Source organism: Mustela erminea, chromosome X (genome assembly GCF_009829155.1).
Source record: "Mustela erminea isolate mMusErm1 chromosome X, mMusErm1.Pri, whole genome shotgun sequence".
Lineage (NCBI taxonomy): Eukaryota > Metazoa > Chordata > Mammalia > Carnivora > Mustelidae > Mustela > Mustela erminea.
The window spans coordinates 72644629-72659256 of NC_045635.1; the positions used below are offsets into that span (position 1 = coordinate 72644629).

Below are 14628 nucleotides of genomic sequence, written 5' to 3' on the forward strand. Positions count from 1 at the left end.
TCTGATTGATTCCAGGTATTGGATGCCAAATTAAGGACTCTGAATTTGAAGAACTCCTCTTGCTATACCCAGCCTTCCAAAGCTATTTTTAAACTGTCAGATACATGTTGCTAAAAGGATGGCTGTAAGTTTGCTTATGCTATAACTGAAGATGGCCAAATAAAAAAAATTCTACATATAAAGTTATATATCTTATATAACAAAAACATAATTTTAATTTTAGCATAGTAATATGAATAGGAAGATATCTGAATGAACTATGTCTACATCCATATACCAGAGAATTACTCAGCCATCAAAATATTTCTAAGTATGCATGTATATACACATTTATACATAGATGCCTGTATAAGCATGGAAAAGATGGGAAGATATGCAACTGAACAACGTTAATGCAAGTGGTGGAATTTGAGGGTAGGGAACAGGACTTGCATTTCTTTATAAAACTGTGTTTGTTTCCTAATTTTTTTTCAGTATTTTTATTTTTTCTCTAACTACTAAGGTTATATGTTACCCAAGAATTTGCTTTATAATGGCTACTTAGTATCTTCTATATGTCAAGAACTTTGTTAAATTATAAGAATAAATTATTTCACTGATTCAAATGTCAAGATCTTTTAAATATTCTGGTCCTTAAAGAATTTTTACATAGCTCCAGATTTTTAAAAAAAATGAGTAGTAAGACTGTAAGAAAGAATTGCAAGAATATTTTATTCTCCCTGCCTTTCAACATTTTGGCTAGAGTTGACTATACCAATTCAATATATACTGAGCTGGACTAACCCCTTATTTCTGAAACAGGGATTAGTTTGCCCTTAGGGGATATCTGTCAATGTTTGGAGACATTTTTGTCTGTCAAAAGTGGGTAGGTGGGTGAAGGTAGTGACATCTAGTGCATAGAGGCTAGGGATACTGCTCAACATCCTATTATGTAGAGGTCAGCCCATACCCCCAAACGGCAAAGAATCATCCTGCCAAAAATGTCAAGTATCCTAGCAAAATGAGATTGAGAAATTCTGGCCTAAACCAAAAGCCTCAAAACAATTATGTATCTCACATAATCGGGCCATACTGAATGATGGATGGGACTATACCACTCACTGCTGATACTTGGCTCAGAGTAGGATCCAATCTTCTTGCTATTTTCTGGAAATGGACAGGTTAACTGAGCAGTCTGAGATTCCTGTAACTCCATCAAAGTATCATTTTGTGTGCCCTGATTAAATTAATTTCAGGTCATATCTCTTTAGACTCTTTCTGGTCATTTCTGAGTACTAATGTCATTCATACCTACATTACACACTCTGGAACCTGATGAAATACATTTTTTTAATTTTGTAATTGGTCCATAAGTTTGTATTTTCTTTCCTCAACTACAGTAAACACTCTTGACATTAACATCAAAGTCTACATATTATTCTTTTTCATTTACATCTACTATATCTAGGAAAGTACTAGGCAGGGAATGGATGCTTTAAAAAATAGCAGTGCACGCAAATGTTTACAGCAGCAATGTCCACAATAGCCAAACTATGGAAAGAACCTAGATGTCCATCAACAGATGAATGGATAACGAAAATGTGATACACACACACACACACACACACACACACACACACACACGGAATGCTACACAGCTACCAAAAAACCCCGAAATCCTGCCATTTGCAATGACATGGATGGAGTTAGAGGGTATTATGCTGAGCGAAATAAGTCAATCAGAGAAAGACAATTATCAAATGAGCTCTCTGATATGAGGAATTTGAGAGGAAGGGCAGGGGGGTCATTGGGGGTAGGGAAAAAAAATGAAACAAGATGGGATTGGGAGGGAGACAATCACAAAACAACCTGAGGGTTGCTGGGGAGGGGGTGTGTGGAGAGGGTGGATGGGTTATGGACATTGGGGAGGGTATGTGCTATGGTGAATGCTGTGAAGTGTGTAAGCCTGATGATTCACAGACGTGTACCCCTGGGGCAAATAATACATTATATGTTGATAAAAAAAACAACTTGAATTAAATGGGAAGAAATGAAAATAATCAAATTTACAACAAATGACATAGATGCTTCTTCACAACTTTTCTGTCACTCTAAATCTTTCTTCTTCTTCTTTATCAGAACTGGGCCCAGAGAGAAATTACCCTGGTTACTTACTCTTTAGCTGTGTTCCCTAGACAACCAGCAACACTTGGAAACTTAATAGAAATGCAAATTTTCAGGCCTCACATCAGATCTAAAAGTCAGAAACTCTAGGAATGGGGCCCAGTAATGGTGTTAAATTTTGACACAGGTAAAGTTTTGAAAACTGCTCTACCACTTCTTTGACATCCAATTTTTTTGCAGTAATTCATAAATACCTATTATTCATTAATTTATCCATCAAATACTTAATGATTAATGTATACCAGGCAGTGCATAAGGCAATCTTGTAATATCTTCTAATACAGGGTTTTTAAAAATATTATTATATTTAGTAGATAAAAGACTACTGAACTGATTAAACAGGGTCAGAAAACCTGCCACCTGTTTTGTAAATAAAGCTTCTGGAACACAGCCATGTCCATCCTTTTACATATTGTCTATGACTGCAAATAGTTTCAATGGAGACCACATGTCTTACAAAGCCAAAACTATTTACTATCTGACCCTTTACAGGAAAAAATATTTGTTGACCTACTATATTAGAATGCCAAATCTGGCTCACTCCCTATTTCAGCCTCATACTTACCCTGATGGTATTCTACAACAGCAGCAGCAGCAGCAGTAATAATTATAATAGTTATACTAAGAGTAATAGTAAAAACAGCTAACACTTATGTAGTACACCAAGGCAATCAATGTTTTAACCACTTTCTAGATATTAATTCAATTTCACCCTTATAACCTATGAGGTAGATGCTATTATCATCCCCATGAAAAATAAGGAAATTGGATCACAGAGAGATTAAATAACTGGCCCCAAGAATACACAGCAATAAATGGCAGAACCAGGATTTTACCCCCATTGGTCTGGCTCTAAAATGTACCCTCTTGTTCATTATACTATACTTAACTACTTCTACTTCACAACACTAGAGCATAAATATCTGATTCCATCTATCCCAACAGATGCCTGTAAATTACAGCTCCAACAGCAACATTTTCCAAGTTTTCCCATCCCTCTCTTGTATTTATACCTCAGGAGCAACTCTACTATAAACTCTTTAGGACTTCTTCTTTTCATAAGCTCCTAAGGAATTATTATCTGAGTAAGAAATAATGTTTTCTTTTATTGAAAATTTATAATAGTTTTCACTCCCTGTTTTTAGATCATGGATGAATATGAAAATCTGATAACACTTTGAATTCCTTTCATAAAGACCCACATAGAACATTTTGTATAAATTCCAAGGACCCATAAACCTTAGATTAAGAACCTTTGGCATAGCATATCTCACTGCAGCTTTACTCAGCTGCAGTGTTGCAAAACAATAGTGTGTAGTGATCCACAATGAATATATTTCTTACTTAACCATAAGTTTTATGCATTCAATATTCATTTAATTAATGTTTCTGTTGAATTCACTTTGGCAATTTTTAAACATTTAATTTCAAATATTTAAGGCTCAATTCAATAATCAAGCTTTACACATACAATTTGGACTAGTCAAATCTACCAATTAGATACAGGTCATTTCCACACGTTTTTTTAGGTGTATCATGGAGTTCTACCTATGACACTGAGGTAGGGGGCGAGGAACCAATGGGGTTGGGAGCATCAAACACAGGAAAGGTAACTAGCCTCCAAAACATATAAAATCTAACTGCTACTAGGCTCACCTACATTAGCGTTTATCAAATGCAAACATACAAATTATATGGGTGAAGGGGAAATTTATTTGCTCGTGATCTGTTTTTCCTTTTACCTTTATCTATTAGGTAAAATGGGGGAAGTTGAAAGAATTTCTTTATTCATCTAAACTGGTATTTCCTACTGGGCACAGAATTGGAAGACATTTCTAAGAATACTATAAGAATGACCCTTAGTCTCACCTGCCTTTTTTGGGGAAGTCACTATGTATTGACAGTAAGAAAAGAAAGCATAGCAAATTACAAATTGTTAAAAGCTGATAAATACCATAAATGTTTTTTTTTAATTCCCCTAAATAACATTTTCATTAACTATCTCCTTTTAATTTTTTCAGAAAACATTTAAAAATTGTGGGGCACCTGGGTGGCTCTCAACTTGATTTCAGTTCAGGTCATGATTTCATAGTCATGGGATTGAGTCCCAAGTTGGGTTCTATGCTCAGTGTGGAGTCTGCTTCTCCCTCTCCCTCTGCTCTTCCCTGTTCGTTCTCTCTCTTTCTCAAAGAAAGAAATAAAATATTTTTTTAAAAACTGTATGAGATTATTTAAGAGGTAAGTCATGAAGAAAGCATACCAGGAAATCTGGTTTCTAGCCTCAGCCAGTTTTTATCTTCCCTCATTTATAAAACTGGAGCAGTCAAAACAGAATGAAAGCATTCTTTCAATTCTAATTTTTTTATATTACTACCAGAATAGTAGGGAGAATTTTACAAGAAAAGAAATTAAAGAGAATGCTACTAAAGGGAAATAATAATGTACTCTTAAGGTATCTAGATCTATAATCTAACCCATACTTATGTGGGTAGAAGGGAAAGAATACTGTGCGCAGACTTTAAGAAGTCATCTCAATTTTGCTATGACTTCACATGCAGCTGAATACATAAACTCATAAAATTTTCCATTGGTAGAGTCTTTGGCGAATTTTAACATTTCTCTTGGTTTTCCAACAGGTTCAGCCAGGATAACAAATGTCTCTTAGATTTCTGAAAATTCCCTGAATAAAAAGTGTTGGTCATTAGAGAATAAAATAGGCAGGTTACTTTGGTGTGAGAGATGTCTTCTATGGAGTTCTCCACATATAACAATAAAGCAGAGGAAAAAGATAAAACAATATAAAATACCTTCCAATTTATATTAAAAAACAAATTCCATGATTATAAGAAAATCAGAGGAGCATCTATATGGCCCCTTATAGGCATTATTCTTCAAGCTATTACTGAATGAATGTATCAAGCGGGAGATTCCCTTTCCTGTCTTTCCATGGTGTTCCTATAATCTTAAATTTACATATATTTTGGACTTTTGGTGTTCTCTCATTCTCTCTTTAAAAGCTGTAAGTTAGAGATCAACTCGTGTTCCAAAATTTCCCCAGGCAGATCTCCCATTTGTTCAATTTTCCACAGTCAATATTCAGAAAAATGTCACTTGAGTACAAACACCTAGTAAAAAGTATTTGGTGGTGATTTCTACATGTGTGTGCACACACAATATATTACATGTTAAAAGTAAAAAAAAAAAAACCCACAGCCTTTATGCTTTAATAATCCTACTAAAGGAAAAAAGGACATAAAATCTAGGCCACTCAAGAATAGAAGACTGAATTACCCAGTAAATTATCAGCTGAATACACTATTTTTATAAAAATCAAGTAACAGTCCCTGGGCTGTCTAAATCTACTAATAAAAAAGTGTGAAGTTTGATACTATATGTGGAAAACCCAAATCTAATCAAGGAGGCAAAGAATCTGTACTCAGAAAACTACCAAGTACTCATGAAAGAAACTGAGGAAGACACAAAGAAATGGAAAAATGTTCCATGCTCATGGATTGGAAGAACAAATATTGTGAAAATGTCAATGCTACCTAAAGCAACCTACATATTTAATGTGATTCTTATCAAAATACCATCCATTTTTTCAAAGAAATGGAACAAATGATCCTAAAATTTATATGGAACCAGAAAAGACCTCGAATAGACAAAGGAATATTGAAAAAGAAAGCCAAAGTTGGTGGCATCACAATTCCAGACTTTCAAGCTCTATTACAAAGCTGTCATCATCAAGACAGTATGGTACTGGCACAAAACCAGACACATAGATCAATGGAACAGAATAGAGAGCTCAGAAATAGACCCTCAACTCTATCGTCAACTAATCTTCGACAAAGCAGGAAAGAATGTCCAATGGAAAAAAGACAGCCTCTTCAACAAATGGTGTTGGGAAAATTGGACTGCCACATGCAGAAAAATGAAATTGGACCATTTCCTTACACCACACACGAAAATAGACTCAAAATGGATGAAGGACCTCAATGTGCGAAAGGAATCCATCAAAATCCTTGAGAGAATACAGGCACCAACCTCTTCCACCTCAGGCGCAGCAACTTCTTCCTAGGAACATCGCCAAAGGCAAGGGAAGCAAGGGCAAAAAGGAACTATTGGGATTTCATCAAGATCAAAAGCTTTTACACAGCAAAGGAAATAGTTAACGAAACCAAAAGACAACTGACAGAATGGGAGAAGATATTTGCAAAGGACATATCAGATAAAGGGCTAGTATCCAAAATCTATAAAGAGCTTAGCAAACAACATCCAAAGAACCAACACTCCAATCAAGAAATGGGCAGACATTTCTGCAAAGAAGACATCCAGATGGCCAACAGACACATGTAAATGCTCCACATCACTCAGCATCAGGGAAATACAAATCAAAGCCACAATGAGATACCACCTCACACCAGTCAGAATGGCTAAAATCAACAAGTCAGGAAATGACAGATGCTGGCGAGGATGCGGAGAAAGGGGAACCCTCCTACACTGTTGGTGGGAATGCAAGCTGGTGCAGCCACTCTGGAAAACAGCATGGAGGTTCCTCACAAAGTTGAAAATAGAGCTAGCCTACGACCCAGCAATTGCACTACTGGGTATTTACCCTAAAGATACAAACACAGTGATCCGAAGGGGCACGTGCACCCGAATGTTTATAGCAGCAATGTCCACAATAGCCAAACTATGGAAAGAACTTAGATGTCCATCAACAAATGAATGGATAAAGAAGATGTGGTATATATATATATATACAATGGAATACTATGAAGCCATCAAAAGATATGAAATCTTGCCATTTGCGATGCCATGGATGGAACTAGAGGGTATTATGCTTAGTGAAATAAGTCAAATGGAGAAAGACAACTACCATATGATCTCCCTGATATGAGGAAGTGGAGATGCAACGTGGGGGATTTGGGGGGTAGGAAAAGAATAAATGAAACAAGATGGGATTGGGAGGGAAACAAACCATAAGAGACTCTTAATCTCGCAGAATAAACTGAGGGTTGCTGGGGGGAGGGGGGGTCGGGAAAGGGTGGTGGGGTTATGGATATTGAGGGGGGTGTGTGCTGTGTTGAGTGCTGTGAACTGTGTAAACCTGGCGATTCACAGACATGTACCCCTGGGGCTAAAAATACATTATATGTTTATAAAAAATAAAAATAAAAATTATAAAAGTGTGAAGTTTGTTTGATCCCACTGGTACTGTTCCATTTCACAGGTTATAACACATTATGTGAAACCTCGTCTGAACTAAAAGTAGGCTACTATGGTACCAACCACACAGATAACAGAAATAAGTTAGGGCTTAAAAAGGACTTCTGTTTGGAAGATATATTGTGAGAGTCTAAAAACCTATATACTGCATATATATCCTATCCAGTGTGCCAGAAAAAATATTAACCAACTAATATATTGTAGGGAAAAGTCTAGGTTTACTAGACTACAAAAATATATAGGTTTCAATGACTTTTCTTCCAAAACAGTCTAACTTATGTCATATTAATGGGTAGGAAGTAGTACAATAAGTAAGCTTCATATTTTTTATTTAAAAAAAAAAAAACAAAACTACCAGGGTACCTGGATGGTTCAGTTGGCTAAGTGTCTGACTCTTAGAGTCCAGCTCAGGTCATGATCTCAAGGTCCTGGATGCAGCCCAGCTTCGTGCTGCCCAGTGAGTGGGGAGTCTGCTTATCTCTCTCCCCTTCTGACCCTCTTCTGCTTGCTCATTTGATCTCTCTCTTAAATAAATAATCCTTTAAAAAATATACCTATTTAAATGGACAAAAACCTCAAAGGGCGTTTACTCAGGAAAGTTATCTATAGTAGTTAAAATGTAATACTGTTTATGCAGAATTCATTTAGAATACAAGGATATGACTTACAAATGTCTTTGAATCCTCACATAAATATGCATGCATGCCATTTATAACAGTAGCCTTGATGAGTACCCACTTTAACTGGCTGAGAAATGCTTAGGCTTATAATAAAACAGAATACAGAATGGTGGTTAGAAATCACAGAACAGGTGACACCTAATTCTGATAACCTGGTGATAGAAAGTGAAGGCTATGATGTATAGATGGTAGTAGTGTTACGACTTTAGGAGAGAAACAAAACAACATTTATATGAAATTATAAACTAGGATGCAGAGAATCAAATGTAAAGTTAAGTTACTATCCCTAGGCTAATTTATTTTTATTTTAATTCACATACTTATGTATATGTAGAAGTGTATATATATTTTATACACCTTACAGAATTCATATTTACTTTAATTATCAAAGAATCACCCAAAAGTTTAACATACTACTTCAAAAATAATGGAAAAATGCTCTGTTTTTAATCAACTATCTATATGCATATACATTTAATTATAGAATTCCCTGAAAGTGTCAGTTCAAATTGCAGAAAGTGAGGTATAATTTTTAAAATAAACATTAAATCTGTATCATACACAAAATTCTGAGATACACTTTGCAGAGGAAAAAAAGATATAAAAGGCTGATAAAAACTCGGGCTTAAAGAGGGTACAGGGGCACCTGGGAGGCTAGTCAGTTGAACTTCTGACTCTTGATTTTGGATCAGGTCCTAATCGCAGGGCTGTGAGATCAATCCCTGGCTCTGGACTTGACCTGGAATGCTTCTCTCCCCATCTCCCACTCCAGTGACCCCTCCACCTACTCATGCGCACGTGAGCTTGCACACATGTGAGCAGGTATGCAAGCGTGTGGTCTCGCTCTCACACTCTCTCTAAAATAAATAAATCATCTTTAAAAAAAAAAAAAAGAGAGTACAATCATTTCCAGGGAAAAGGTCTTTTTTATCTAGGATCCAAGACATATAAGGTCTCATTTTGAAATTCTTTATCAGTATAGGACAAACAAAACTTTTTAGTGACTTTTCCCTTAAAAACAACAAACACCAATTAGTATTTACAAGATATCAATATGATCTGAATTAGGAAAGGAAATAGAGAAATTTAGTGGAAAAATAGGAATGAGGTTAAAAACTCCATTTTCTGAAATCTTACCATTTGTGACAACATGGATGGAAGTAGAGGGTATTATGCTTAGCAAAATAAGTCAATCAGAGAAAGACAATTATCATATGATCTCCCTGATATGAGGAGGCTGAGAGGCAACATGGAGGACTTGGGAGAGAAATTGACAAATCAAACATCATAATGGGAGATTTCAAAAATACTGTATTATTGGGGCACCTGGGTGGCTCAGTAGGTTAAAGCCTCTGATCCCAGGGTCCTGGGATCAAGCCCCACATGGGGAGCCTGCTTCCTCCTCTCTCTCACTGCCTGCCTCTCTGCCTGGTTGTGATCTCTGTCAAATAAATAAATAAAATCCTTTTTTAAAAAAAGAATTACCTTTAAAAATACTTTATTATTGGTAGATGAAAGGAAAAAAAAGCTCAATAAATTTGCAAATCACAAAAAAAATTTGCAAATTACAACCCAAAGTCTACCTTATTAGGCTCCAAGACCAATAATTAGAGAACCCTGTTCCCAAGAACACATTCTTCTTGAACACAAATGGAAAAATTACAAAAACTCATGCTATAATAAGTCATAAAATAACGTTCAAAGTATTAATACCACAAAAACGTATTTTCCACAGCAGCAATGTCCACAATAGCCATACTGTGGAAGGAGCTGAGATGTCCTTAAACAGATGAATGGATAAAGAATATGTGGTATGTATATACAATGGAGAATATGTGTATGTCTATACAATGGAGTATTACTCAGCCATTAGAAAGGATGAATATCTACCACTTACAATGACATGGATGGAAATGGAGAGTATCATGTTATCAGAGATAGACAATTATCATATGGTTTCACTAATATGTGGGATATAAGAAAGAGGGCAGAGAACAATAGGGGAAAGGAGGGAAAACTGAATGGGAAGAAATCAGAGGGAGACAATCCATGAGAGACTCTTGACTTGGGGAAACAAACTGAGGACTGCGGATAGGGAGGAGGATGGGGAGATGGAGTAACTGGGTGATGGACATTAAAGGAGGGCATGTGATGTGATAAGCACTGGGTGTTACATGCAACTAATAAATCACGGAATATATATCAAAAACCAATGATATACACTATGTTGGCTAATTCAATTTAAATTTTAAAAAAGCTTATTTTTCAGACATAACTTAATTTTCTCTAATAAAATTAGATTGTAAGACCAGAAGAATGAGCCAAATCAGCTATTTTAAAACCTCTCCTAATGGGGTGCCTGGGTGGCTCAGTCAGTTAAGCACCTGTTTTCAGTTCAGGCATGATCCCAGACTCCCAGAATCGAGCCCCACATCGGTCTCCCTGCTCAGCCAAGACTCTGCTTTTCACTCTCCTGCTCCCCATGCTTGTGCTCTGTCAAATAAATAAATAAATCTTTAAAATAAAGTATAAAGTAAAATAAAATAGAATAGAATAAAACCTCTCATAGCAATTCATGGGTCAATGAAAAAATCAAAATGAAAACTAAAATATTTAGACTGGGGCACCTGGGTGGCTCAGTGGGTTAAAGCCTCTACCTTCAGCTCAGGTCATGGTTCCAGGGTCCTGGGATCGAGCCCCGCATCGAGCTCCCTGCTCAGCAGGGAGCCTGCTTCCTCCTCTCTCTCTCTCTCTCTCTGCCTGCCTCTCTGCCTACTTGTAATCTGTCAAACAAATAAATTGAAAAATTTAAAAAAATAAATAAATAAAATAAAATCTTAAAAAAAAGATATGTAGGACAAAAAGACAATGAAAATAATACATAACTGTGAAGAGTCAAAACAGGAGTTGGTACTTTATCATCTTAAATGCTTATATTAGAAAATTTTTTTAAAAGATATATATTTAACATTGGGTTTCATCCTAAGAATTGGCAAAGACAGAAAAGGGGAAGGATGAGTGGAACAAAACCCAAAGAAAGCAAAACAGGGATAATAAAGAATGGAAATGAACGAACTAGGAACAAAAGGTATAATAGAAAGAATCAAAAAGCCACAAAGTTGATTCTTTGGAAACATACTAGAGAGGCTGTGAAACTTGCTCAAGGCTACATGGCCAACGAATGGAGAAGCCAGGACTTAAATCTAGGTAGTCTGTCTCCATAGTCCAGATTTTTCACTACTCTGCTCCACTGCCTTAAAAGTGCTACATATAAAAAGAAAGGATTTTTATGTTTGACCACATTAATCTTAATGACCTCATGTATCATGGATACCATAAATCAAGATATATACAACACATAAAATTAAGAAAAGATCTGTATTCAGAATAAAAACTCTTATAAATCAATAAGGAAAATACAATAACCCAATAGAAAAATGGGAAAAACATAGAAACATGCATTTCACCAAAAAGAAAACATGAATATCCAATAACCATATGAGAAGATGCTCCACCACATAAGTAATCTACAAAATACAAAATAAAAGTATAATGCGAGGATATTTCATGTGAGTTGGATTGAAAAAAAACTTAAAAATCTACTAACAAACATTGGCAGAGATATAGACCTATGGAAATTCTTATCTACTGATAAACTGGTTTAATGCTCTGGAGAAAAATTTGGGTACTATCTTGTATGAATATTCATATACCCCATGACTTGGAAATTCTACTCCTAGATATATATCCTAGAGAAATTCTTGAACATGTATAACCTGAAACATACACAAGGATGTTAATAGCAGAAAACAAACAAAAACAAAAACAAAAACAAAAAAATCCTGGAAACACCTTGTGTCTACCAAAAGAAAAATGGAAACATTATGGTGTATTCACAGTGGAATACTACATAGCAATGAAAATAACTATAATTATGCAAAACAAGGACAATGCTTTGAAACATAATATTGAGTGAAATAAGGAATTTACTGTAGGGTTTTATTTTATGAAGTTCACACACAGGCCAAACTGAATATATTATTTAGATAGGTAGGTAGGCAAATATAGAGATTTATAAAAGAAGAGAACAACAAAGTATGCTTGCATATACAAAATCTTGAATAAATCTCATTTTTGTCTTTTTAATTTTCATCCATTATTTAAGTATTACCTTAAGAAGAAACAAGAGAACCAATGTCAATCTTACCTGCAGAAACACTGAGGAAGCTCTCCTTGGCCATATAAAGGAAACAAAAATGGAGTGTTGCCATAACGTCCAAGACAGTGAAGAAAGTTTTTGGTAGCTTTGAGACCCTCTATGGTATTGCTGGCTTTCTCTGATGTCATTGCAATTGAATGCAGGACAAAGTACTGGAGGCTGGGGGTTAATTTCTGTGTTTTTAAATACTCGGAAAATGTAATCTCCTCATAGGCTATGTAAAGATAAAAATTTATCAATTAAAATCAGAACCAAACTTCATTTTAAAAACACTGCACAAAATACATCAAGCCTGTTCAAGACACTTTGCAAGGGACCAAGGTGGTATAATACTACATTTTGAACAGTGACCACAGATGTTAAGGGAAAAAAAGAACTAGAAACAATTACTATCTTAATTGAACTAATGGCACAATTTCCAAGCTTTAAATGATGAATCTTTATTTAGTATTTTACAGACTTAAAAGAAAAAACTAGAAAAACATTAAATAATCATTAACCATCACAACAGGTTTACATAAGTGGCAATATTTACTTTGTTATCTTTAAATTTCCAAATAATGTCAATAATTTTTTTAAAGATTTTATTTATTTATTTGACACAGAGAGAGAGAGCATAAGTAGGCAGAGAGGCAGGCGAAAGAGATGGGGAAGCAGGCTCCCCGCTCAGCAGAGAGTCCGACGCGGGGCTCGATCCCAGGACCCTGAGACCATGACCTGAGCTGAAGGCAGAGGCTTAACCCACTGAGCCACCCAGGTGCCCCAATAATGTCAATAATTACACTTTGAAATATTAAATACATATGACAAACGGCAATTTTTTGGTGAAAACAGTGATAGAGCGATACTTAATTTTTTGGAAATGTATGTTTCTTACTAAAACTAAGAACAATAAACTATGACTAAAAAGTAATGAAGTTAATTTCTGTGTGGCTAATGGAACCAGTTACTGCTTTATATCACACCTCAAAACAAGGGACCTAGAAACTACTAATTTAAAGAAGAGGAAAAAATATGTAACTAGACTGTTAGTGGTAGGAAATACAATTCTGTTACAAAAGAAAAAAAGTAAAGATTATAAAAATTTACTGAGGTAACATAAGTTTACACCACTGTGAAGAATGATTTGGCAGTATCTTATGGACATGAAGCTTTAAGAGTAAGAGCTTGACTTCTAATATTCCATCAAGTAAAAAAAAAAATATTGCTATATTTCTCATTGTAACTTTATAAATGAAACATCAATAGAATATTCTGATTTTGGATAATGTTTCCAGCCCAATGCGCTAAAAAGTATAAAGCTCTGATACTGAGATATTCAATTTTCAACAGACTCTGAAGTAACTGCATGATTTGGGTCAAAGCCAAGACTAGACTCTAATACAGTGGTTCACACTCCTCATACCATCTAGACTCTTTTTTTTAATCAGTCAAAATGAGTTAGTCAATATACCAAGCAAAAGTAATCCTGGAAAAATGAAAAAATACACAGATTTTTTTCACTGCTGAAAAAAATTAACAGAACAATAAAAAGAGACTTTCATCTATGAAGAATTAGTTGACAGCAGTATTTAATTAATACGAATAAAAACTAAACACCCAGCATAGCACTTCCACAACGATGAAAACATTCTATACGTGTACTGTAGCCATAGTAGCTAATAACCACATGTGGCTCCTAAGCACTTCAAATATGGCTAGTCCAACTGAGGAACTTAATTTTAAATTTTATTTAATTTTAATTAATTTTAATTTAAATAATACATGTTCATGGCTAACCTACTGGATAGCGCAGAGTAAGAAATGTACTTTAACAAAGACATGAGTGGCTTACATCAGAGCAAGCATATTAAAATAAGAAAGTTCAAATAATTAGAGAACACAATTTAATGGAAAACAATACCTTTATATTGATCAGGATGTTTTTCATACTCCATACAAAATGTAAGAAACTTCATTAGCATTCGTTTTTCTACCATAGTAAGTTGTTTGCTATTAAAGACATCTGCTCTAGAACAAGGAACCTGAAAAACATTATTGTAAGTTAAGAAACTGCCTCCTAGTGATACAAGTATTCCAAATCACATTTTTTCCCCTTTAACTATAACAAGATCATTATTTCCATTCTAGCCATCTGTGTTACCTTCCATCAGTTCTAATGGCATCTCTGTTGGGTTCAAAGCTAATTAACTTGTGAGCTCTTTTACTTAATTCTGCCAAGTTGCTCTTTATGCCATTAAAAGGCCAATGACATGTCACCCCTAACCGGATACAAATGACAGCTCCAATCTAGCAATACTGCCTAATATTAGCCATTTCTCAACATCAACATCAGGC

General features: G+C 35.2%; 1 protein-coding gene across 1 annotated transcript in view; it reads right to left on the bottom strand.

Annotated features, from left to right (window-relative positions):
* CHM (CHM Rab escort protein) overlaps window positions 1-14628 on the bottom strand; it is a 230505-nt gene that overhangs the window by 131749 nt on the left and 84128 nt on the right. The window contains 2 exon segments of the mRNA XM_032330373.1: window positions 12280-12505; window positions 14195-14315. Coding sequence (XP_032186264.1) covers window positions 12280-12505; window positions 14195-14315 — 347 coding nt within the window.